At 38.7% G+C, this 26,671-nt stretch overlaps 1 protein-coding gene across 1 annotated transcript; it reads left to right on the top strand.

Annotated features, from left to right (window-relative positions):
- Positions 1–1,218: 1,218 nt before the first annotated feature.
- Positions 1,219–26,671, top strand: CCP110 (centriolar coiled-coil protein 110). Its single transcript, XM_080830945.1, has 16 exons — positions 1,219–1,430; positions 3,252–3,397; positions 5,383–5,538; positions 8,642–8,770; positions 11,159–12,809; positions 15,812–15,942; positions 16,414–16,591; positions 17,129–17,268; positions 17,707–17,823; positions 18,187–18,288; positions 18,695–18,811; positions 20,254–20,327; positions 20,873–20,935; positions 21,847–21,906; positions 22,392–22,477; positions 24,739–26,671. The coding sequence occupies exons 3-16, from the start codon at positions 5,398–5,400 to the stop codon at positions 24,789–24,791; spliced, it is 3,042 nt and encodes a 1,013-aa protein (XP_080687071.1). The 5' UTR covers positions 1,219–1,430; positions 3,252–3,397; positions 5,383–5,397; the 3' UTR covers positions 24,792–26,671.

The raw sequence follows: 26,671 nt of genomic DNA, 5'->3' as shown, positions 1-26,671 counted from the left end.
CCGCTGAGCAGAGAGCCCGACGCGGGGCTCCATCCCAGGACCCTGGGATCATGACCTGAGCCGAAGGCAGAGGCTTAACCCACTGAGCCACCCAGGCGCCCCCACAATCAAATTTTAAAGCTGGAAGGGATTTTAATGATTCCCTCATTTTATGGATGAGGAAACTGAGGCCAGGAGCAGTGAAGTGACTTGAGCAAATAATGACAGTCAAGACTGACACCAAGCCATCCCAGTTTTAAGCCAGTGGCCCTTGCACTCCTCCTCCTAACCTTACTTTTCCTCCTACTAAGGACTAATAGTGAGGCTTTTATACTAGGCACTGTTCAAGAAACTTATCTCAACTGTTCTTCATAACTACCCTTGTGATAGGCACTTTTGTTTTGTGATAAGCACTTTCGTTTATTTATTTTTTTAAAAGATTTATTTATTTGACAGGCAAAGATTACAAGCAGGCAGAGAGGCAGACGGGGTGGGGGGTGGGGGGCGGGGAAGCAGGCTCCCTTCTGAGCAGAGAGCCCGATGGGGGGCTCGACCCCATGACTCCGAGATCATGACCTGAGCCGAAGGCAGAGGCTTTAACGCACTGATCCACCCAGGCGACCCTGATAGGCACTTTTAAAGCTCATTTCCCATGTGTAAAAGTAGGCACGGGAAGGACTTTCAGCAAGAAAGGCGGAGGGTTAAATCGAATTGGGAAATGTGAAGGGGCAACTACATATTTTGGAAAAGTAGTAATATGTTTAGATAGGAAACTTCGGTAAGACATCCGGAGCTTTTCTTTTCATCTTGAACCTGTTACCTTTCTTTCTTGGACTTGTTTTCCTACTGATTTGCAAAAAGGTAGAGATGTCTTGAGGCTTAGAGTTGATAATCTAGGATTCAGCAAATTTTTATTTACGGAGAAAAAAATTTGGTGATTGTTGTACGTTTTCCAACGACCACAAAGAAAGAGGTGATCACTTTACAGATAAGAAAAAAGTAGCGATTTCAAGGAACTCTTCGGGGGTTCAGACCTGAACAGCGTTCACATATAATTTTCGAGACTCTAGTTTGCAGTAAAGACTACGTTTTCCAGCGTGCATCGCGCCTCCCGCAAGTATTACGCCAGGGCGCAAGTACCCAGCCAGGGCGGGTAACCAGACGCGCAATGCACCTCGGGTATTGTAGTTTTTTGGAGGCCCAACCGTTCCAACGGCCCCGGAAGCAACCACCGGAAGTGCCGCCCGAAGAGGTGGAGTCCGGGAGGTGGCGGCGGCTGTGGCGGTTGCCAGGATCCCGCGTTGCCGCCAGAGACCCGTAATATGGCGGGGAGGAGAAGGAGAAGGAGGCGGCGGACCGAGCTGCGCTCTGTCAGTACAAATTGAGCTGTTTGCTTCCTGACAAGGACCGTGGCGAAGGAGAAAAAGCCTGACCCGGCCGTGGGAGATCAGGTGTGTGCATAAGGCGGGGGCTAGGTACATCCTCAGTGGGTCCCTCCTCGAGGCCACGGGGGGAGGCGAAATTGGCGCCCTGGGAGCTGAGGGTGTGAGCTCTGTAGGGAACCCGAACGCAGGTGCTGGGACCCCGGTCTTTGAGCCCAGAGAAGGGCGCCGGGTATGAGGTGACAGGTGCCCGGGGACCAGCGACACTCCGCGCGGAGGTGATGCTCGGATGCTGACGCTGCCTGGTGGGCCCTCGGGATGGAACCTTAGTAGAGGAACTGGGGGAGGTGGGCGTGGGGCGCTGGGGTCAGGGTAGAGGGTCCCTGGCAAATAACCTCGGGGCAGAGCCGGGGAATCATCTCCTGTTGATAAAACTGGACCGTTTTTCTTCTCCCAAGATGCTGCCGAGGGAGTCATCCTCAGGGTGTGCTCTGGCCATTCTGAAAGCCGGTTACCACAACCAAATGCCCTAGCTAGCAGTGCTGTTTATTCTGCCTTGGAGACTCAGGGGAATAAGCTTGAGGCTAATAAAGCAAATTCTCTTGATTGCCCCTGATGCTGCTAGGTGATTCCCACTCTCCTTCTATCTTGTCGTAATCCCAGTTCCCTACCCCCAACTTAGGCAAGTGGAATGCGCCTAGAGATTGATGGGGAGGGGTCTGGAAACAACGAAATGAGGAAGATGACCCCCTTTGCATGTTTTAAAATTACATTTGAATCCTGCCAGGAACCAAGCACTGTCACTGCCCTTCAGGAATTCATAATCTTGTGATAAAAATCATAATAATCATCATCCTCTTAATAATAAAGGCAGTCCCCGTTTATTGATGCTTTCTGCATGTCCTGCATTATGCTAATTGCCATACATGTATTAGCTCATTGAGTTCTTGAGACAAATACTCTGATTATCCCTGCATTACGTATGAGGAAATTGAGGCATAGAGATGGTAAGTAAATTGCCAAGAACACACAGCTAGTATGTGCCTGAATAAGGAACCGTTCCCTTTATTGTGTATACAAAGAGATTATGTCTTTGGGAGCACTGAGGGGTAAACAACCAGCTAGGATTTGAAATCAAGGCAAGATCAGTTATATGTTACTTTTTACCATTCCCTTTAGTGACATTTCTGGTAGAACACTGGTGAGGAGTAGCTAGCAGAAGGATGAATCTATGGGATTTGCAAAGAGGCTCGTTTGGAGAAGGGTCATGGTATAAATGGAGAAGACAAGGCATGTCTGAACTTGATGCAGCTGGCAAATTATTGGTTCAAGTGGACCAGTAATGCCTGATGGTAAAGTACGGGTCAGTAGATTGTTGGTTGGAGTGGCATTTTGTCAAGGCTCCTTTAAAAAAAATAATTGTGGTTTGAGAAACGAAGTGCCCTCTTGCTTAATCATATAGGATACGATGCTCATTTTTTTTTTTAATAGGGGGAGAGAGAGAGACAAAGAGAGGAAGGGGGAAGGGCAGTGGGTGAGGGGGAGAGAGAATCCCAAGCAGGTTCCATGTCCAGTGCAGAGCCCAGGGAGGTGCTGGATCTCACAACCCTGAGATCACGACCTGAGCCGAAATCAAGAGCCCAGTGCTTAACCGGCTGAGCCACACAGGTGCCTGATGATGCTCATTTTTAAAAAATGATTGCCTTTGCAGTTTAGAGGTACCATTTTCTTCAGAGAATAGGGTCATCCATGAAATGACCATTCTCTAAGTTCCATTCTTCCTTGTTAGCTTCTTTGCTGTATAGTCCACTCTCTTTTTTCCTCCTGGTTTCTCCTGGTTTATTGATTGAGTTAATTACCCTAATTCATTTATTCAATACTTTTATCAAGTGCCTGCTGTGTGCTGACGCTGTTCTGTGTAATGGGGATTCAGTGGTGAGCAAGACTGAAAAGGTACCTGTGCTTATGGAGCTTACGTTTTGGTGGAGGAAGACAGACAAAACCCAAGGAAATAAACAAGATAATTTCAGATAGTGGTAAGTGCCATGAAAATTGGGAAGCAGCAAGGCAACGTGATGTGATAGTGACTGATGTAGGGTTAATGTAGATGGGATTGTCAGGGATGGTTTGAGGAGGGGGGCATCCAAGTTGAGACTGAAGGACAGGAAAAGTTCAGTCGTGCTCTAGGATCATTTGGTGATTTCTGTAATCAGCCATATTAGCACTTGTATTTGGGTATGTAATGCACTATCATATGCCATAGTTATGCTGTGATAATCTATTACTGTACATCTGCAATATGTATGACATACGGGGCCTTTGAAGAGATATGAATTTAACTTTCCAAAGCAGTGAGGCCTATCTATATGATGTTGTTGGAAAAAAGTAAAACTGGCCCTGAGGGTCTTCTATTTATTCCTTACATTTCCCAGACCTTTAAAACAGAATTTCATGCTTTGCTTGTATACCCATAGAAAGTATATTTCTTTCATTGTATTTATGTTCCTGTTATGCCGGCTTCAGGGGTTGTGTTAAAAAATATTTTTGAGTATATTAGTAGTAATGGGATCATTTGAATTTCTGTAACATTTTAGCTTCAGCATATTCTGGTTGTTAAGACAGCATAATGGGGTTTGAAATCCAGACTAAAAAATGAGGCCTTGCTATGGTTGTCATGCAGGAAGGTGTGGTGTTTTGTTTTTTTTACTTTGGCTTGTTTTATGAATATGTTTGCAAAACAATCTCATTTATACTCTAGAGATCCATTTCTTTGAAATTAAACTCACACTTTGCATAAGTCAAATACAGAAATAATTAGAATTGATGGGATGGTAGGAAGTTTTGTTGATAAGACTACCAGTTGGTCAAAATTAGCAATATATCTGATTTTTTTCATAATCAAATCAGAAGAAGCTTTTTCTTCATTTCTAATTGTGTTATAATTTATCCCTGACACCTTTACGGAATTTTTAAGTGCCTTGAGGCCTAAGACAGTATCATACTCCATCTTATTTCATCTCTGCGTATCTCGCATCATCAGTTGAATTTTTCTGCCCCCCCCTTCTTTGTTAATTAATTGTTTTAAAATGAACACTTACAGGAACATTATTGTATTAGTTTTTCTGCTTTCACAGTTTATAACCTTGCTGTTGATGAGTCTGATGATGTCTCTCTTTTTACTTTCCCTTGTTTGTTTAAAGGAAACAAAGCCAGACTTAACGCTGTGGAAACAGGCAATTAAATATTTAACACTAGCTAAATGAGCAAACATGCTAGCTAATCCTTCCTGATTACCTTGAATTTTTATAGCCACCATCACAATTTTCCAGAAATCGTGAAATTACTGGTCTGATGGTTTTAAGTAGTTTGGTGGTGGTTCCAGTTTTCAGCAATGAAATAGAATTAATATGAGAACCAGTAGATTTTCCACCTCTGACTGATTTACCTAGTGACCAGGAAGTCAAAGTATATTTTTGAGATGTGAAAGTACTAGACTTTGAACTTCATGATAACAAAAGAATTTTTAAAGTAAATATCCTCTTTTATGTAAATAGCCTTTTTGTCTCCAAAAAATAACTCTTTTGGCTACAAAAGCATTTCCACCTTTGTATGATTTAGTTTTTCTTATGTAGATAAGTCCTGCTAAGGAAAATACAATATTCTATTTTATAATCTAAAGTTAGTGAAGTGGTGCAGAACTTTTTTCCCATTAAGAATTTTTCACCAGCGAGTTCTTAGTACTTTTTTAAACAAGTCATATTTAAAGATTGGTTTATATACTTACTTGTGTTCAGACATATTTACTATATGAAACAAGGCTTAACTGGGTAGGATCTTAAGGTGCTTACCTAGACTTAGGAATTAGCTGCTCATCAGTATAAAAAAAAAAGCACAAACCTCTGGGAAGGCCAATTTTAGAAATTGTGAATTCTAGACATATTTCTGTGCTAAATAAAATTTGCCAAATAATTAAGATATGTTCTTTTCAGCACATTAAAAAAGACATTTTTCTCTCTTACAGTGTAATTGTGGGAAGATGGAGGAGTATGAGAAGTTCTGTGAAAATAGTCTTGCCAGAGTCCAAGAGGCATCACTAACCACAGAGAGCTTTCTGCCTGTCCAGTCTGAAAGCATCTCACTTATTCGCTTCCATGGAGTGGCTGTGCTTTCTCCACTGGTAAATATTCTTTGATTTTGAAATAATCATTTTTCTATAGTGAATCACTAAGATAGTTTACAGAAAAACAAAAGAAAAGCTTATATAGATTGAAAAATATGGCTCTTATTTAGAATTAAAGAAAAACAAATGAATTTGCATTTTTTTTTTTAAATCTACTTGATAGGCCAAGATCCTAGTGTTCCTTAGGTTGTGAGGAAAAGGTGCTTATACTGCATTTTTGCTGAGAAAAACACTTGACTTTATTTTTTGGGGACCATTTTGGTAATGTTTATCAGAATCTAAAAGTATATGTAACTTTGACTTAGCAGTTCCATTTTGGGGAATATCTTAGACTTAACGCTTGTCTGTGCCAGAAGTGCATACAGGTTATGGAGTAGCATTGTTTAAAATAGCAAAAGATTAACAAACAACTTAAATGTCTAACAGTAGTAGACTAGTTTAACAGACTGTGGTCCATTTTATAGAATCTTATTCATGCCATTGAAACAAGTACAGTAGACCTAAATGTGCAGGCATGGAAGGTTCTCCACAGTCTATTGTAAATCACTGCACACATGATGCTCTCAGGAGCAGGGTAGAATAGTGGTTAAAAGCCTGGCTCGAGAGCCTTCTGGCCTTGGTTTAAATCATTACTCTGGGGGCACATGGGTGGCTCAGTCAATTAAGGGTTTGCCTTTGACTCAGGTCATGATCTCAGGGTCCTGGGGTCGAGCCCCACATTGGGTTCCTTGCTCAGCAGGGAGCCTGCTTCCTCCTCTCTCTCTCTCTGCCTGCCTCTCTGCCTACTCATAATCTCTGTCAAATAAATAAATAAAAATCTTTAAAAAAAATATATTTTAATCTAGAACAGCTCCTCTACCTTTTAAAACATATTTTTTAAAAGATTTTATTCTTAAGCAATTTCTATACCCAACGTGGGGCCTGAACTTAGAACCCTGAGAGTGACTCAGCCTGCCAGGCATCCCCCAATTTTTTTTTTTTTTTTTTTTTTGTAACGATAGTGAATTTTTAGAGACCAGACCAGTTATCTTAACAGAATGCCTTAGTTTGGATTTGTCTAATTGTTTTTCCATGGTGATATTTTACTTGTCCTCTAGTTCCTGTGGTTCCTATAAACTGGAAATTAAGTCTAAAAGTTTGATTAGGAAAAAAAACAAAAGTTGGATCAGAGTCCGGCTAAACATTTTTGGCAAGAATTCTTTAGAGCTGATGCCTTGTGCTCCATATTAAATTAGAAGTTACATAATCTAGTTGTCCCTCTTGTTAGCGATGTTTGAAGACTTGCTTTTATAGGTGGTGACTGCCAGATAACTCTCGAAAGTATACATTTTCCCCTTTTTGATTAGCAAGTAAATTGTGGAATGATTCTTTGGTACCATGCAAATAATAATTTTATAACAGGTATGCCTGGGTGGCTCAGGTGGTTAAGTGTCTGCCTTTGGCTCAAGTCATGAGGAGCCTGCTTCTCCCTCTGCCTGCCCTCCCGTGTGCTTGTGTGTGCGCTTTCTCTCTCTCTCTGACAAATAAATAAATAAACACTTTTTTAAAAAAAAGATTTTATTTATTTATTTATCAGAGAGAGAGTACACACAAGCAGGCAGAGAGGCAGGCAGAGGCAGCGAGAGAAGCAGGCTCCCCGCTGAGCAAGGAGCCCGATGCGGGACTAGATCCCAGGATCCTGGGATCATGACCTGAGCCGAAGGCAGTAGCTTAACCAACTGAGCCACTCAGGCGTCCCAATAAATAAAAACTTTAAAAACAATAAAAAAAAACATTTTTATCAATTATACTTGATAACATATTGCTTTATTAGTTTTTTTTTTTAAGATTTTATTTATTTATTTGACAGGCAGAGATTACAAGTAGGCAGAGAGGCAGGCAGAGAGAGAGGAAGGGAAGCAGACTCCCCGCTGAGCAGAGAGCCTGATGCGGGGCTCGATCCTAGGACCGTGGGATCATGACCTGAGCCGAAGGCAGAGGCTTTAACCCACTGAGCCACCCAGGCATCCCGCTTGAGTAGTTTAATATGGACCAAAATATCTGAGCCTTGTTGTTTAGGGTCTATGACTTCATCATTTACGTATCTATCAGCAAAATCTGATGCTTATAGACCTTAATCCATGATTTTATGTTGTATGTGATAGGTGACTAGCATAATTTTGGAATAATTTTTTATGATATGTTTTCCATTTGCATTATTCTAAAATAAGTCTGGACTCCTTCATGCAGTGACTAAGCTTCTTAGAACTTAATAATTAAGGGGCGCCTGGGTGGCTCAGTGGGTTAAAGCCTCTGCCTTTGGCTCAAGTCATGATCCCAGGGTCCTGGGGTCAAGCCCCACATCGGGCTCTCTTCTCCATGGGGAGCCTGCTTTCTCCTCTCTGCCTGTCTCTCTGCCTACTTGTGATCTCTGTCTGTCAAATACATAAATAAAATCTTTAAAAAAAAAAAGAACTTAATAATTAAGATTTAAATTCATTAAAAAGATGTAATGCTTAGAAACTTCAATTTTTTAGGTGAATTTTATTTTTACTAGAAGGTACAATGAATCGGGACCAAATGTGTTCTGATTTTGTAGGCAAATAAAACATTGTCTGTTTCTTTTATCATTAAGGCTTTAGACATTTTCTTGAAATAGCAAAGAGATAAAATGTACACTGATTAGAAGATTAGAAATTGAAGAATCTGACCCTGTGGGGTAAGATACTGCCAAATGAAAAGCTCAGCAGTGGCCACAAGGGCTTATTTTACCTCTCATTTTAGAGCATTTGAGAAGTGAACAGGTTTTTTTCTTTCTTTTAACTTTTTATTCAGTTGAGAATAATTTACATGCAGTAGAATGCACAGAGCTTAAGTTCTAAAGTTCTAGGAGTTTTGATATATGGCATACACTTGTGTAACTCACACCCATACAGAACATTTTCATACCCGCAGAAAGATCTCCCATGCCCCATCCCACTCATTGCCCCCACCCACCGTTAGATTTCTTTCCCTGTAGTTTTACGTGTTGTACATTTTAATCATTTTGATTCAAGGCTTCCTGATTTTAAGATGTTTTTATATTTATGAGAAATAATTACATATTTCTGATGTTTTGCAGCTTAACATTGAGAAAAGAAAGGAAATGCAACAAGAAAAGCAGAAAGCACTTGATGTAGAAACAAGAAAGCATGCTAATAGGAAGAAAGCTCTATTGACTCGGGTCCAAGAGATTCTTGAAAATGTTCAGGTGTGTAACGTAGGCTTTTTGAAGTTGTAATTAAGAAATCATGAGGTACACATTAATAATAACTTTTCAGAAATACGTTTGCACTTTCTAGTTAGTTACCAATATATTTTACTGTTATGTTTGAGAATCTTTGTGGTTTGTGATATTCCATTGCAGTTACTCTGAAGAACATTCAGTTGCTTGTTAGTAATGCACCCAGTACTTGAATCAGAGGGTACTTAGACAATGGAGCCCTTCCCTGAATATAATTGCTTATTGTCTGTGTCTTATGACTCTAAAAACATGGAATTTTCAGTGACAAAATGATGGGATTGACAATTGTAGTTTACCTCTGAACTATTCAGACTATTGAGTCAATGACCTTATTCTCATTCTCTGCTAAAGTAAATAACTGCCCCCCATATATATATATATTTTTTTTTTGGTGAAATTCTTTTAAGTACACAAATGTAATTTAGATTACATAAGTAGAATTGTCTAGATGCATCTTAGATCTAAACTGAAACCATTTAAACAATACATTCATGCCTTTTGCAATTATTTTTATTTAGCTGAATTTGAATTCGTAAACAATTCGTTTTAAGGTCTGGATCATTTCATACTAAAAAAAAAAACCATGAAGTACATTGAACAAATAATTTCTGCCATATACAGCTCTCTTTTGCTGGTTACATCTTAACATTTTTTCATAATCTTAGGGGTTTGTAGTTTGTATAATTCATCCTAGATGACACTTGTACAATGAACTTTAGGCTGTTTCCCACTAACTGCTACCTTCATTTTTCTGTGGGTAGTGAAGTTTAATTTGCACAATACAATGGCTGTCCATTTTAACTTTAAAAAATATAATATGTAGCACAATAATAAGGGTAAGTTTTTAATTTACTAGGTGTTTCCTATTATTGAAACAAAAATGGCATGTCATTGTTGGTCCAGTGAGGGATTATATCAAATATACTACTAATGAGATTGTTGAGTCTTAAAGCTTCCAACATTTAATAGAGCATGTACATTGTTAAACTAGAGAGTAATGAATTAATTATGCAGATAGAGACATTTTATATCGTACAAATAGATGTCTCCAGTCTCTTTTGCCTGTAAAACCTATCATTCTTTGGTACATTTTTGTTATTTAAATTCTCTAACCAAAGGTTCATGTAGTACACAAAAAACATAGCTGTAGTTGCTGTATATATAAATGTGAAATGTGAAGTATTTTAAGGAAACAGTTTATTTTTCTTAAGCCTATGAACATGTTTATGGATTTGGTGAATGTGTTTCCCTTTTGTTTTATTTTGGTGCTGACGTTGTGACTAAGTATATTTTGTTGTGCTGTTTATTGCATACTACCTGGAAACCATTATATGTCTTGGGATTTGTAAGGTATAACGGGAGTGCCATATGGTCTAGGAAAAAAAAACCCACATACATAACAACCTAAAAATCTTAATATTCAGGATTCTGGAGTCTGTATTGATATGATAATATGATAATTTCTGTCAGTTTAATATATGCTTGTATAATTTTTAAAAACCGTCCAGTTCACTTTTTATTCTTTTGCAAAGTCAAATTATTTAGAAAGAAAATGTAATTTTATTTTTTCTGTTGTATCTCTTGTGTGTTAGTCGTTCTCATCTTAATTTATAAAATTTTTATTTATTTTGCTTGTTCTAAAACTCATTAACAGATGTCAGTTAAATTGAAATTTGCTTCGATTTTAAGGTGAAAATCTTCTTATTTCTAAGTAACTTCAGCTACATGGCTGAGCTATAATTTAATACAAATTTACCTCATCATATAGAAGGATTTTAGTTAAAATCTGGAAGGTAGGAGTCTTGTTACTGAATTATTTTTGCTTAATATCCTAGACAAGTTAGCTTTTAGAGCCACTCAAGTAAGAAATTTAATTACTTGCTATTTATCTCATACATTGGTATTCTTAGCTTTCAAGGGAGGACCCAGTTGGTGACTTTAATAACTTATAATACAGGAGAAAGTTAAAATTCATCTATTCCAATATTAAGTTGTGCATGGATATGTGTATATAGATGTGTGTATGTACCCATTCACATGTGTGCATATTTGTATCAGATTAGATAATTTCCTTTTTTTCTTATACTCTTAATAAATAGGCCAGGATGGCCAATAGATGTTTTTATTTTTTAAAATTATTTTATTTTAAATTTTTTTATCAGTACATGTTTTTAGTAGTAATTTGAGCCCCATGTGATACACGATACAATAGAAAAAGGTTATCTTAGTTTTTGTCTGTGTTTTCAAATATTAGAATATTTGAATTTTCTATTTCAATTTTATTTTAGAAAAGAATGAAATCAAAGGCCTTTCTCTGCAGTGAGGAAATAGTAATTTTTAAATTTCCTTTTCCAGGTTAGAAAAGCACCTAATGCCAGTGATTTTGATCCATGGGAGACTGAAACAGTTTATTCTGATTCAGAAGTCAGAAACTTGAATGTCCCTTCCACATTTCCAAATATCTTGCCAAGCCCTACCGAACACTCTACTTTAGGAAAGTTTGAAAAGATAACTGGAATTTTGCCATTGAATCATGAGGACCAATTTAAATCTAATGGGACAGATTCAGCTAGGGACTCAGAATTTAATTCTCTGAAGCACTGTGATAGTTCAGATGTTGTTACCCCTGTGGAAAAGGAAGCTTCTGCAAAGATCCCCTCAGCAGCCCCTCAGGAAACTCTTCTGTCCGATGGTCTCTTCCCATCCAGTGAAGAATTGGACCCAACACTTTTGGAGGAAGTTACTCCAGATCCCTACATAATGAGTCTTCAGAACCTGATGAAAAAGTCGAAGGAATATATAGAAAGAGAACAATCTAGACGCAGTCTGAGAACTAGTGCGAAGAGGAGTATTCACGAGAGTCACTCAGATAAAGAAAACGAGGCTGTGAAAGTGACCGACTATGGGAAGGAGAAGGCGCAGTGGCCTGGCAGACCCTGTGCTTCGGTGATTCCAGACAAACCAAGCCTTAATAAATCAAATGTTCTTCTCCAAGGTGCTTCCACTCAAGCAAGCAGCACGAATGAGTCCGTGTTAGGTAGCTTTTCTAAAGTGGACATACCTGTACGAACTGGCCATCGCACTGTTTTAGACCCTGAATCTGATTTTAAAGTCATTCCCACTTTTGTTCCCGAAAATAACATTATCAAAAGTCTTACTGGTTCATATGCCAAATTACCTAGTCCAGAGCCAAGCCTGAGTCCTAAAATGCATCGAAGGCATTCTAGGCCATCATCAGCATGTCATATACTTATAAATAACCCGATAAATGCCTGTGAGTTAAGTCCTAAAGGAAAAGAGCAGACAGTAGACTTAGTTGTTCAAGATACTGATGAAAAAACAAACATACCTGAAACTGTGCCAAAGTTACCAGTTGATTTAGCAGGAGTTTGTCCAAGTAAGGTTTATGTCACCAAAAATACATCTGAAGCCATACAGGAAGTGGTTGTAGGTAAATCAAATCAGGTATGCCAGTCTTCAGGAAATCAGTTAGAAAACAAGGTCATTCATGGACTTGCCATCGTGGAAGGTCAGTTAACGTCTGATGGGAGAGCACCACCCAAGATGGACAGTACGTGTCCTACAATGCCAAGATTGCATGAGCCATATGCCACCAGTCAGTGTATAGTGAGTCAAAACTTTGGAACCGTGAGCGCCCTCAAGTCAGCCAGTGTGCTGGAGAAAAACACCTGCAATTTACAAATGGAACTGAATAAGTCTTACGATGTAAAAAACCCATCTCCTTTACTGATGCAAAACCAGAATGCCAGACAGCAGATAGACACCCCTACAGTGGCCTGTGGCAATGAACTGTTTTTGGATAACAGTTTTGAGAAAGTTAAACGGAGACTTGATTTAGATATTGATAGTTTGCAAAAAGAAAACTGCCCTTATGTCTTAGCGACTGGAATAGCTGAACAGGAAAGGCAGCATTTGCCAGAAAAAAGATACCCCAAGGCATCTGTCTATATGAACAAGAATAAAATGTTAGAAAGTAGTTCCAAAGGTAAGGAAACTTTGAAGTGTTTGACACCTGCCAAGCAGATGGCACCTTTATTGAATACTTTTATTTATTTATTTGTTTTTTAATTGAATACTTTTAATTGATATCTTGAAAAACAATAATAATTGTCCTCATCTGTTCATCAGGGTTTTTCATTTCATTTCTCTTATTGGAGAACCTATAATTAGCTATTGTTTATTGCCATTGGATAGGCTTTCTTAAAGCCTTCTCTTGTTTAAAATACGAATCTTTCACAGTTCATTTTGTATCACAGAGAATATTGTTAGTGACGGAGGAAATAGTTCTTGGATGAAACATCGCTCATAGTCTTAATCTAGTGTATTAATATGATATCTTCCTTTTAGATGGACAGTGGTTTCTAATATTTTCATCAGTCTGTTCATTTGTAATGAGATCTTAATGTAGTTGGTCTTTCAATGAACCCTTTGACATCAGCTTATTAGAGAAAAATCATAAATAAGGCTCTGAGTAGTGTTTTTTTTTAATATTTTATTTATTTATTGGACAGACAGAGATCACAAGTAGGCAGAGAGGCAAGCAGAGAGAGAGGAGAAGAGAAAGCAGGCTCCCCACCGAGCAGAGAGCCCAAAGCGGGGCTCGAACCCAGGATCCTGGGATCATGACCCGAGCCAAAGGCAGAGGCTTTAACCCACTGAGCCATCCAGGAGCCCCTCTGAGTAGTGTTTTAAGAATGATATCTTTGGAGCGTTTGGGTAGTGGGTTAAAGCCTCTGTCTTTGGCTCAAGTCATGATCTCAGGGTCCTGGGATCGAGCCCCACATCAGGCTCTCTGCTTGGCGGGGAGCCTGCTTCCCCCTCTCTCTCTGCCTGCCTCTCTGCCTTCTTGTGATCTCTCTCTCTCTCTCTCTGTCAAATAAATACATAAATCTTTATAAAAAAAAAGAATGACATCTTTATTGATAAAAATTATTTCAAATTTCTTTCATATCTAATGTCATATTAACAGCAACTTGTTAAAACATGTCTTTCTTAACTCCTTTGTTGTTGTGGTTCATAAGTCTTCATTATTGGTAGGGAAGAAATGAGTCAAGTCAATGAAGTTCTTGGACATAAACATTTCAGCTCCATTGTGATCTATACCTTCCTGAAAAAACCTTCACATTCTGTAAAATTGCACACTAAAAAAAACAGGGTTTATGGGAAAATAGGGTTGGGACAGACCATTGAAAATCTGTGTAACTTTATAAGAACTCTAATAAAAACATCAGTGGGTCCCTGGGGAGCCAGTGTAGCTAATCCAGATGGGCAGGGCAGTGTGACTGGCAGCCGTGTCTGTGAATACCAGAGGTCCACACAGCTAACCAAGGGGCAGACCTGGCAGAGCTTTTGAGAGGAGCACGGCCAGTGCGAGGGAGGTGAGGCCAATCATGGAGGCAGCCAGCTTGCTCTCAGAGGAGCCCCTGGACAGCGCTCGGTTATGACATTCCTTTTTTTTTTTTTTTAAAGATTTTATTTATTTATTTGACAGACAGAGATCACAAGTAGGCAAAGAGGCAGGCAGAGAGGGAGTGGGAAGCAGGCTCCCCGCCGAGCAGAGAGCCCGATGTGGGGCTCGATCCCAGGACCCTGGGATCATGACCTGAGCTGAAGGCAGAGGCTTCAACCCACTGAGCCACCCAGGTGCCCCCGGTTATGACATTCTTAAGATGGAGCTGAAAGCTGAGTGGACTCTCGCTGTTGGTTGAGTGGTTGAGCTGAGGAGCTTTGTCGTTTTTTGCTGAAAGTTGTTATTTCTTTCTTTCTTTCTTTTTTTTTTTTTTGTAAAGATTTTATTTATTTATTTGACACAGTGAGAGATCGAGATCACAAGTAGGCAGAGAGGCAGGCTCCCAGCCGAGCGGAGAGCCCGATTTGGGACTTGATCCCAGGACCCTGAGATCATGACCTGAGCCGAAGGCAGAGGCCCAACCCACTGAGCCACCCAGGCACCCCTGAAAGTTGTATTTCTACTGCTTTTCAGCTCCCCTTTGCCTGTGGAAAATGGCACACGAATGCATATTGTTGTAGCTGAATAAGATGTATTTAGGAACAAATGATGGGAATACCATAGCAGATAGATAATATAATATGCTTATCTTCAGTGAAAATAATTGACTTTATATTTGGAAAGAAGGATTCTTTGAATTCATTTGAATTGTGATGCGTCCATGAATAGGTACTGCATCGGTGTAATACTTGGAATTTCAACATCTGAGAGTGTCTTACCACTTTCTATGCAATAAGTTGCATAGTCACAATGGTTGAATGAATTTTTTAGTTTGCAGTTTAAAATTTTAATATCCAGTGTTATTTGGAAACTGAAGCTGAGAAGCTTTACACTATCAAAGGAACATTTATTTAAGAAATCAAACCTAACCCAAACGAGAAACTACAATACCGGAGATCTTGGAGAAGGACCAGAGTCAGAAGAGAGGTGAGATGCAGACGAGAATCACATCTTGAAGTTCATTTGAGTTAAGGAGAGTTGATTTGAGTGAGGAGAATTTTTTTTTTTCAAGAATTTATTTATTTGACACAGAATGAGAGCGCAATCAGGGGGTGCGGCAGGCAAAAGGAGAGGGAGAAGCAGGCTCCCCTGCAAAGCTGGAGCCCGATGTGGGGCTCGATCCCACAACCCTGGGATCACGACCCTAGCCGAAGTCAGTCACCTAACCAACTGAGCCCCTCAGGTGCCCTGAATAAGGAGATTCTTGACTGAACAGATAGTTTCGGCTCCATCGGTTCAGATCGTGGTGGGATCTGTCGAGTGAGTGGGGATGGTGGCGACAAGCAGGCCTCTTCTTTTGGTAGCATGACATGAAGGGCGCGGCAGAAGAGAATGTGGCTCCGAGTGGGGACCTGGCTCTACCTTGATTGTGTTGCGTCGGACCCAGGAATGTTCTTCGGTTGGAAGAATCATTTAAATTGACTGTCTGTCAGATACTAGTAAATTTTCTAAATTTGAGGGGATGTGTTTCTTTTCAGAAGGCGAGGAGTCATTAAAAAGCAAGATGTTAGCTTTTGAAGAAATGCGGAAGAGGCTAGAAGAACAGCATGCCCAGCAGTTATCACTACTCATAGCTGAGCAGGAAAGGGAGCAGGAAAGATTGCAGAAGGTGAGGAATCAAAACGTAGGGATATGGGACTGGTAAGTGGAATTTCACTGGGGGTAATATGAATTTTGGTCACCTAAAGGATACTTGTAATTTCTTCCCTTGTATATCTTAATCTATGGAGGTGATTGATTTTGATATGTGGATATTGCCAAAATGTGAGGTTTAATATTTAACTCCTTATCTAAAAATAAATGCATGATTCATCAAAAGGATACTTTATTGAATCCTTGGTTCCAAACGTTTAGTATTTTTCAAAGATTTTATATATTGATGCTCAACTATGCGTTCTGCAAGAGTGTATTGTGAGAACAAGGATACTTGTTTTAAGATTTCGTCGGAGGTAGGAAAACTTGAAATTAATCATTTGCTGATAATTACCCATTACTTTTAGGTAAGCCTAAAATGATGGTATTTTGGTACGTAATTCAACAGAAGATGTAGCATGTTATACAATACACTGTTAATCTACAGGAAATAGAAGAACAGGAGAAAATGTTAAAAGAGAAGAAGGTGATTGCAGCTGAAGCGTCTGAATCGGGCATCAACAACGCGGCGGACTTAGAATGGAGAAAAATAAATGAGTCTGGTTTGCTGGAAACAATGCTGTCTCAGGTGGACTCGCTCCGTCCTTCAAACTCAAATAGTTCTGGTAAATATTTTCAAAATTCTCTTCTGTTGGAAGAAATTATCCTATAGTAAGATATTTTACTTTCAAACTCGAACTCCATCCTTCGAGTAATCCCGTTTGCCAGCTGCCCAGTAAGTAGTGAAAAATGAAGTGAGAGCAGATCAAAGACTGGTGAGCAGGTGTTCATGAGAAAAGCCACTTCAGCCAGGAAACTATCAGGAAATTTGACTCAGAGCCCAGGCTTTGTTAATTCATGCAGCAGGTGATGTGCTTCAACTGAAAACACAGTTTGCTGTCTCCCCAGTGATCTTGAATTACATCTAATTCTTCAGACCCAGCAAGAGCTTATCTTCACATCTACAATTATCCTGAGATGCTGTTTGTGTTGAAAAGATCCATCTGGTGCAGAAGCGTAAAGTCCATAAATATTTCAAGTCTGCACGTGGACTAGTTTCAGAGGCAGTTGTTATTCTTAGCGAGTCATAAGTGTTTATTTGGATGTTCTGCATATTCTGATTATATGACGTCAAGTAGAACACTGTACATGTATTTCTCTAGGTTTCACAAGTTCTGCCCTGCAGCACGGCTTTGCTTCTGCAAACGAAGCACCCTTCTACCTCTGGGGCTCATCAACTGGTGGCTTGACCAAGCTCTCAGTAACAAGGCCTTTTGGAAGGGCCAAACCTAAATGGTCTCAGGTGGGCGAACTTAATGATATTTGCACGTCTATCTAGCTATCTTTTTTAAAGAGGTACATTATCGGGGCGCCTGGGTGGCTCAGTGGGTTAAAGCCTCTGTCTTCGGCTCACGTTGTGATCCCAGAGTCCTGGGATCAGCCCCATGTCGGGCTCTCTGCTCAGCAGGGAGCCTGCTTCCCCATCTCTCCCTTTCTGCCTCTCTGCCTACTTGTGATCTCTGTCAAATAAATAAATAAAATCTTTTAAAAAAACAGAGCTACATTATCTTAGGTTGTACAGGTGAGGACAGATGTTTGTGCCCTACATCAAATAGCTTGGCCCTTCTCTGAGATGACCGCACACAGAGAGCATATGTGTGTAGAATTCAGCTCATTGTAATAGATTAAGGATTATAAGGCTCAGATTCTTAACTCATGGTGTCTGTCTGATTTCTTCTAGGTTTTCAGTCCAGAATTACAAACAAAATTTAATAAGATAACTGCAGTGGCAAAAGGATTTCTTACTCGAAGGCTTATGCAGACAGATAAGCTGAAACAACTTCGCCAAACTGTAAAAGTAAGGAGTTGGTCTTTTGTTCCTGTTTCACTTCTGGCTGAGTTTCTCAGTCCAGCGATGGCTAGTCACTAGCTAGAGGTGACTCATTAGTTCAGAACTTAGGCAGATCAAACATTTCTTAGTCACTGCAATGTAGGCGATTATAGAAATCTGATTAATCTCATTTAAATGACTTTTTAAAGTGCTTAAGTGAAGTAGTTTCTATGTATCTCACTTCAAAGGGAGTGCTATTTGACTTCTGGGAAGTGATAGTTTTATGTTCTTAGTGATTTTGAATTGGCTGAGAAAAAAATCAGAAGGAAATTCCAGTGATCATGAATCTTTCTAGAAAAGTGGTTTTTGAAGGAGTATTTCATCTTCCAGGACACTATGGAGTTCATAAGGAGTTTTCAGTCAGAAGCGCCATTGAAGAGAGGAGTTGTTTCAGCACAAGATGCTTCTCTTCAGGAAAGAGTGTTAGCTCAGGTAAATGCACGTGTCCTGAAGGCTTTTAGATGGAAATTTCTATCTCTCCCCTCATTTAACCACTGAAAAGAGGTTTTAATTAAAACTTTAACCCTTTTGGGGCACCTGGGTGGCTCAGTCAGTTGGGCGTCTGCCTTCAGGCTGGGTCATGGTTCCGGGATTCTGGGATCCAGCCCCACATCAGGCTCCCTGCTCGGTGAGGAGCCTGCTTCTCCCTCTCCCTGTGCCATTCTCTCCAATTGTGCTCTCGGGCGCTATCTCTCTGTCAAATAAATAAAATCTTAAAAAAAAAAAAAAGAACAAACGTTTTAACCCTTTTCCCTTAAAAGTGTAAGTGCACATAATATTACTAAACTCTAACCTCCTCTTTTTAAATGGGGACAATGTTTTCTTCTTTTGAACCTAGTTGCGAGCTGCCCTGTATGGTATTCATGACATATTCTTTGTAATGGATCCAGCTGAAAGAATGTCTATTCTCCATCATGACCGAGAAGTGCGCAAAGAGAAAATGCTCAGGCAAATGGTATGTTATGTGATTTTTTAATGAATGAAGAGTGGAAAAGAAAAACTTTCTTCTATACTCATAGAACTTCTGGTACTTCTGATACCAGACGTGTGTTTTTTCCCACGCCGATCACTTCTCCCACACCAGTGGGGGGTCCTACAATTCACTTCGGTTCTGGTAGTATCTAGTTGGAGTTAAGAGTCCGATACTACAAGATAAGGAGGCAGTTAAGACTTCCTCCCATCCAAAGTCTCAGGCTGTCACTTGTATTTCTGACCAACCAGCCATAAAACAGGATTCCCACAACCCTGCCTTTGGGTTTGATAATTTTCTAGAATGGCTCACAGTAGTTAGGGGATTTGCTGGTTTATTGTATAAGGACATAAGTGAGGATATAGATGAAGAGACGCATAGAGCAGGGACTGGACGGGTCCTGAGGGCAGGAGCTTCTGTCCCTCCGTGGAGTTGGAGTGTGCCATCTTCCCGGCACATGGATGTGTTCATGGAAGCTCTCTGAACCCCATCCTTTAGGTATTGCTATGGAGGATTTATCATGTAGGCGTGATCAGTGATTAACTCAATCTCTAGCCCCTCTCTTGTCTCTGGACAAGGGGGTAAGCTTCTACTCCTGCTTGGTCTTTCTGATGACTAGCCTGTACCTGGGAGCCCCTTCCAAAAGTTGTCTTATTGGAACAAAAGATGCTTCTGTCACCCAGAAAATTCCAAGGGATTTATGAGCTCTGTGTCAGGAACTGAGGTCAAGACTAAATATTAGAGCAGAAGATGCTTCTACCATCACTATCTCAGCTGACTAGGGTTTTAGGAGCTCTGTCTTAGGAACAGGGATCAAAGATCAAATATCAGCAGGAACGAGGGGTGGAGACCAATATATTTATTTCTTCTTATTTCACATTGAGGTTCTTCTGGGATTTGAGATTTGATACCAAATCTCATTCTCTATTTTGACTTTAGCATGTTCCCTACAATTTTAAGCATAGACCGTTCCCAGGATTACCAGCAACACTTAACCCTAAAGACAGATTTAAAAGAATTGGGTATCGTTTGGTGATTAGATTTTGGAATTGAAGCGGTTCACTGTTGTTTGGATGACTTCTAAAAAACTATTGGCTCCTGATTGAATTTCCTTTGTGCTATCAGGTGGATTTGGTCTTTTTGGAAACCAGAGTTTTTTGAAATCTGTCAGAGTGTTGGAGGTGTGTGGTTTGAATCAGTGATTTTAAATGGGTCGACAAAAGAAAAAGAAGCTAACTTTATATTATTTCATTGGGAAAAATAATTATAATTATTTAAGAAGTTGGACTGTTTTAGTTCTAAAGACAGATTAAGTTAAAGTTTCAAATACTAGTAAGAGAAGCTTTTCCATGCGGTCTGAGATCATCCCTGTATTATTTTAGTGGTATTACTGGTACCACTCAAGCTTTTTGGTTTGTATTTTCAAGGACAAAATGAAAAGTCCACGAGTGGCCCTGTCGGCTGCAACACAGAAGTCTCTCGATAGGAGGAAGTACATGAAGTAAGTTTTCTTTGTCTCATGTCACATTAATTCAGTTACTAGCAAAGCAATTAATTTTAGTCATCTGTTGGTCTGTTTGTGTATTCAAATTAGATAAAAGTTCGTTTTTCTACATATCAGTTGATAGAAATCCCTTTTTTTTATATGAAGTTTTATTATTCAGGTGGTAAAATCTGATTCCATCTTTAGGTTAAATGTATCAATTACCGAAGGACACTAAGTGTTCACTTGTGTCATCATAGCCACTCAGCCTTAAAAATAGTTAAATTTTATATTCAGTATTAATTTTACATCTTTTGAATATATTCTTTGTCTAATATGCAAAAGACTTCATGGGAGGAAAACCTAATGCCAAGAACCAGGATTGGTAACTGTCTTAGTAAGCTGCTGCTTTCTGGAAAGTAATCTCTAGTGCGCTGAGTACAGTTGAGTGGTACAGCAACCTGTTAATGATTTGTTTCTGTCATCCTGCATCACATCCAGAAGCGTTTTCTCTCCTTTTCTAAATACAATGTTTGTGTGTCCTTATTTTTATGTTGTATTAGAGCTGCTGAAATGGGAATGCCAAATAAGAAATTTCTGGTTAAGCAAAATCCTTCTGAAACAAGGTGAGAAAAATCACTTCGTCTCTGTGAGAAGTTATTTATTTATTAAAAAATTTTTTTATAAATCCCAAGCTTACTTTCTATTCATTTAGTTCTAACTTTAGATCAGTAGGACAGTCTCTGCTGGCTAGAGGATTGAAGAGGCACCGCGATCCATATTAACACTGGGTCATGTGCCTGGTTACATGTCAGATGTCAGACCAGGTGTTTCTGGACTTTTCTTTAGGATATGCCATCTCGGGTAGAAATTTCAGCACCCTATGTCCCAAGTTCAGCTCATAGCCCAGGACTTACTTAAGTTACTTACTAAAAAACCTTAGTGGCTTCTGGGTGGCTCAGTCAGTTAAGTGTCTACCTTAGGCTCAGGTCATGGTCCTGGGTCCTGGGATTGAGCCCCATGTGGGGCTCCCTGCTCAGTGGGGAGCCTGCTTCTCTCTCTCCCTCTGCCTACCCTCCAACCCTGTCCAGGCGGCTTGTGCTCTCTCTCTCTCTTGCTCTCTATCTCAAATAAATAAATGAAATCTTTAAAAAAATAAATAAAAACCTTAGAAAGCTAGCTTAATATTTCTGACCTTATTTCTACTTTTACAAGAGTGATGCTAGTTGGATGTTTGAAAGGAAAAGTTGGTTTTTGTAAAGTATGTAAGTAAAGTACCTAAAAACACAAGAGTTAAACACATACAGTGGACATCCTGATAAAAACCTAAGCTTTGGGCTATCGGTGAGCAAAATATAAGTACCATATTAGTATGCTTCAATCAGCTTGATTTGCTGTGTGGTATTATTATATTGGTCTGTCTGCATAGATGACTTCCATCTCACGGTTAATCATCTTTCATCAATTAAAAGAAAAAGCGGGGAGGGAATGAATTTATGTCATTATCTTTTGAATTAATTTTTTACTTTGTCGACAGAGTCCTTCAGCCAAACCAAGGACAGAATGCACCCGTTCACAGGCTCCTTAGTAGACAAGGGTAAGAATGCCACCGCAGGGTATTTAAAAACATCCAAATCAAAATTAGCTTTGAGCGGGAAACATAATTTAGTGCTGTTTACTTAAAGGGTAACTATTTTACAAATGTGATTTGTTCATAGCATTATGAAGATCTTTTAAAGTTTTGTATTCAAAGATAACCCTTTGGTGTACTGTTGTGTATTATATTTTAATTATCATCTTACGTTGGCATGTTTTTACTTTTCATTTCATACCATTTTACTCATTAAGAGTTGTAAGCATCCATATAGTAAGCTCAGCATCACCAAAGTGATTCTCCAGCAAAGTCTTCTAGTCCCTGCTGAAGCAGAGTGTCACTTCCTTGCTGTGCGCATGCGTGAGACTTTCGTCCTTTTTGAGCTTATTTGTACTTTGAACCGTTGATGCACTATGGTTGCTTTCTTTGAATGTTGAACATTTAGACCTTAATGCAAGTGACTTATTAATTTTTTTATATTCAATTAGAACCCCTAAGACATCAGTGAAGGGGGTTGTGCAAAATAGACAGAAGTCTTCACAGAGCAGAGTGCCTAACAGAGCGCCTGTTTCAGGTGTGTAGCAAATGAGTTCCCGAAGCCTGTTAGTAGAAGGACATGCACGAGCTGCCCCGTGATGCAGGCCACACTAGTGCAATTCCTTGTCTTTCCTTGCCACCATAATTTGGGCATATTCACCGTCATTCCTGCAAGTGATCATTTGTGTTAGTATTCTGTGGCAGTCAGGAGATCGTAGTAAACCTGTGGTTCCAATCTTGATTTCTGTAATGAAAATGCCATACATTTTTTTAATCTGAAAAATTTGTAGAATTATACATGCTTAATTCAGAAAACCTTTTTATACGTGAATAAAGTGTAATAACCGATGCCTAAATCTACGTGTTTGTTCAGCTTTGGGGAAGTGTGTCACCCGGGAATATTTGTATCTGCACATAAAGCGATGAAAAATTTCTCCCTCTGGCCACAAGATCACATGTGAATATGCCAGGTGGGAGGGGGTAAGTTTTGTTTTTGTTGTTTTATGGATTTTAAATTGTTTATGGTGGCAAGAAGACAAATTCAGTATTAAGCTAATGCAAAGCTGTTAAGCTAATGTTTTAATATTTTGTGGGTATCTTTGTTAAGACACATTGATAAGCTCACCAAAAATTATGTGATCCATTAAAAAATACTTTCAAAGTGCTTTGCTTTAACTACACTGCTTTCTAAACATTTAAAAGAAACCTAAATTAATCGCTAGAAAATGAAGATTAAATCTCTAATCAATTCTAATCTTCCCATTAATATGTGATTAGGCATATTTCAGAGCTTTTATTACTAAGTTATTTCCTCCAAATTAGGAGGGAATGAACATCATAAATTTTTTCATGTTACTGCTATTTGTTCACATAAGTTTGAAGAGGGAATGAGATATACTGATCATAACTTTGAAATGATTGCTGACTTTTTGCGTGTATATGGTGAATTTAATTCATTATGTTGCATATGTAGAGTATAATATAAAAGGTCATCTTTTGGAAGTTGCTGTGAGTGACAGTCAGTGGAGTTGTTTTAAAGGAGACTGTGTAGCTGAAGATCCTGCTTATTCCAGAGGTGGTCAGAATCAGCTGGGTTGAAAGGTTTCTGGAAGAACTCAGACCAAACACCAGATCTGTTGCTTGGGAAGTTATGTGGAATTTTAAGACCTTGGCAATTTTTTCCCATATTAGAGTTATATATTGTGATAAATCCTGGCCAGTTGGTGATTCGTTGAGGAATTAGCATTGTTTTGTGTGGTATTCTCCACTTGCCATGGTGATGACTATCCATGTTCTTGTCTCATGCATTTCATCTCCACTGTTTGTCCCTCGTGAATCTGTAAGAAAAAGAACAAGTAATGCTCAACAGTATGGAGGATGAATAGGAGGTCATTGCCGTTAGTAACATACTGAAATTCAGTATCTAGAACTAGTGTGGTTTAATTGTATTGCTTCGTAATTATTAATACAAATGAACTTATCACATATAATTATTATATATCTAAACAAGTACAAAATTTCCTGTTTTTTCTAAAGATTTATTTGTACATGAGTGCCTTATTTATACAAATGAAAAAGACTAAGATTTTATCATTTTACATAAATTGGAAATTTGGGATATGCCTAATATTCTAACTGAATTTCAACACAGAGATCCATAGTGGCAGTTGGAAAGATCATTCTTTCTTGCTTAGATTTTTAATGGCCTGGATTATGTTTCAGACAAACTTGAACTTCATGCTTTATTTTGATCTGCATGGAGAATGAACCCTTTATTTAGCAGTTTATAGAAAACTCATTTTTGTTGTGATGATAGACTTTCATACTCTTAGACCGAAGTAGGATGCTAAGGGCTTACAGTTTGCTGCAAAGCAGTTAAAGTTGTTTATAGTTCTTATAAACTAAATTGCAATCTCTGATCTCATGTTTTAAAACATTTGCTCATTTGATGTCTTGTGCTTGACTCAGGAGTTTATAGTGACATTCAGAAGCCACTAATTAAAGCAAAGTAGAAGCAGTAATGCGAAATGGTTGTTAAGTAAAACAACAAATCAGGTGTAACTGGATTCTCAGAGTCTGCTTCTGGCTGCTTCTTAGGCACGTGACCTACTCTCCCATGTCTTGGTTTTATTATCCTTAAGATAGTAACAGTTTCTACCTCGGGATTATTTTATGTAAGGATTAAGTATGATCATGTATATCGCTTAGCTTGGTGCCTTGTGTATAGTGAACACTCATTAACTGGAATTATAGAAAAATTGTCACTGAGAAATAATATTAGTTTTGCTCTATTTTTAGGAGTATATGCAGGAAAAATCCAAAGAAAGCGGCCAAATGTTGCGACAATTTAAGAAGACAGCATTCGTTAGGATGAACAAGGGGCAGGGTGGGCGGGGGGGGCTACACGCTTATGATTTTTTCCTGTGCAGGACTCTTTAGTTAACCTTGGACTGTTTACACAGGCAGAGTGACATCAAAGGGCTGAGCAGTTATCTGCAAACTTGATCAGTCTGGCTGTTTCCTTCTCTACACCCTCAGTATCCTCTTAAGATTAGGCTTGGGTGAAGACACAGTCGTACTTAGTAATCGACCATCTCTGCTTAACCTGTACAAACATAAGTTTGTTTTCTGTACCCAGTTGTCTGCTGAGAATGTTTTTTTGTAAATTTCAAGGACATTTGGATTTATTTCTATAAAATGTCGAAAAGGTGTGATAAATTACAAATACGTTTGGAAACATAAATTTCATTTACCTCTTCATACTGATGGCTAAATTTGATAAATTAGATACTGTTCTATTCAAGGGAGAATTACTGCAGAAGAATGTTCTTCTTTGGTTTTATAAAACTTAAACACTGGTTAATCTCTCAGTCTTCATATTCTTGGACTTAGAGGATAATCTCATAGGAGAAAACGCCTGCTGATTGTGGTCCCTTCAGAAGGAGCTGGGGGCCACCGTTTTGGTCACCAGTGTACATTTGTCTTAACCACTAGTTGTCTTGCGCAGAAATATTAGGTTTAATGTAGGTTACCCCAGTACTCTTGGAAACACTTCTCCTAAATCATAAAATCTTTCTGTGGAGGGTAACAAATTAAGGTGATAGCACAATCTTGAAGGTAGTAGCACCTAGGAGTGAATCCATGCGTCCATTCTGTAAAATTGAGTCACCCTGCATGCACTTCTGTTTTCTCGGTGGTTTGCGTATTTTGTTCCTTCATAGTCTGTTTTTTCTAGCTTGCCTGATTTAGGACACACTAAAGGGCTATACAATAAGTTCAGACTTTCCAGTGGGATAGTTAATATTGTCGAGTTGAAATTCTGCATTACTGATATATAAGGTTTTCATCACTAATGTATTCATTTAAAATAGAAACCAAAAAATGTTACCAAGGGAACATGATTTTATGGAAGAGAATGTCACTGTTAATTTATCATGCCATTTCCAAAAAGGGCTTTGTGCTTCTCACATAAAATTGGGACTGTGTACACTTACTCTTTCTAACTTGAATTTTAAATAATACTGGTATTTTGAAAATGCAGACTATATATATTCTTAATATCCTTTTAAGAAGGTGGAGATAAAGATTGTTTTCTCCAATTTTCTGTCCTATTTAAAAATTAGCTGTTACATCCAGCTGTAGATAGGCAATAATAATCTACTCTGGGTGTAAACTTGATTTTCTTTATTGAGATATATATCATTTATCATCTATTAAATGAGTGAGCCAGGAAATCAGAAGACAGTCAAAAATGTCTGAGTTACCAATTTTTTATTTGTAGGCAAAGTGTATCGAAATATCTTCATATGATAAATTGTGCTTTATCATTCTGAAAACTCAGGATACACCTTACTCATATCATTGTGGGTCTTTCCAGAAAGAAAAGAGATGCTACAAGTTTTGTGCACAATAATGCAAATTAGCTAAAACAAATAGTATGTTTTGGAGAAAGTTAAAAGTAGCTTTAGATGAAGGTTGAGAAATGGGAGTGTTGTTTTTTTTTTTAAGGTAAAAGCATGTGTGTTTTACACCTATTTTAATGTTCACAGCTTCTTCTCATAAAAGTGCCAGAAGTTGTTTTGTGCTTTTAATGGATTTTTTATTTATATACATTATTTTTGTTACTTTTACTTTGAGTGGAATGTTCATTAATGTAAATTGTATTTATTTTTATACTTTCATTTTCACTAGTTTTGCTTCTAGGCAAAAGGCAAAATAAACTTTTCATCTT

Source organism: Martes martes (genome assembly GCF_963455335.1).
Source record: "Martes martes genome assembly, chromosome: 18".
In the NCBI taxonomy this organism is placed as follows: domain Eukaryota; kingdom Metazoa; phylum Chordata; class Mammalia; order Carnivora; family Mustelidae; genus Martes; species Martes martes.
Note: the sequence above shows the minus strand (reverse complement) of the source record. Positions and strands in the feature narration are given on the sequence as shown.

What these genes read in the sequence shown, in the direction of transcription:
- CCP110 (XM_080830945.1), top strand. Translation starts at nt 5,398, where the DNA reads ATGGAGGAGTATGAGAAGTTCTGTGAAAATAGTCTTGCCAGAGTCCAA. An exon ending in GATAGGAGGAAGTACATGAA is followed by an intron (nt 20,328 to 20,872) that starts GTAAGTTTTCTT and finishes ATGTTGTATTAG; the next exon opens with AGCTGCTGAAATGGGAATGC. An exon ending in AGGCTCCTTAGTAGACAAGG is followed by an intron (nt 21,907 to 22,391) that starts GTAAGAATGCCA and finishes ATATTCAATTAG; the next exon opens with AACCCCTAAGACATCAGTGA.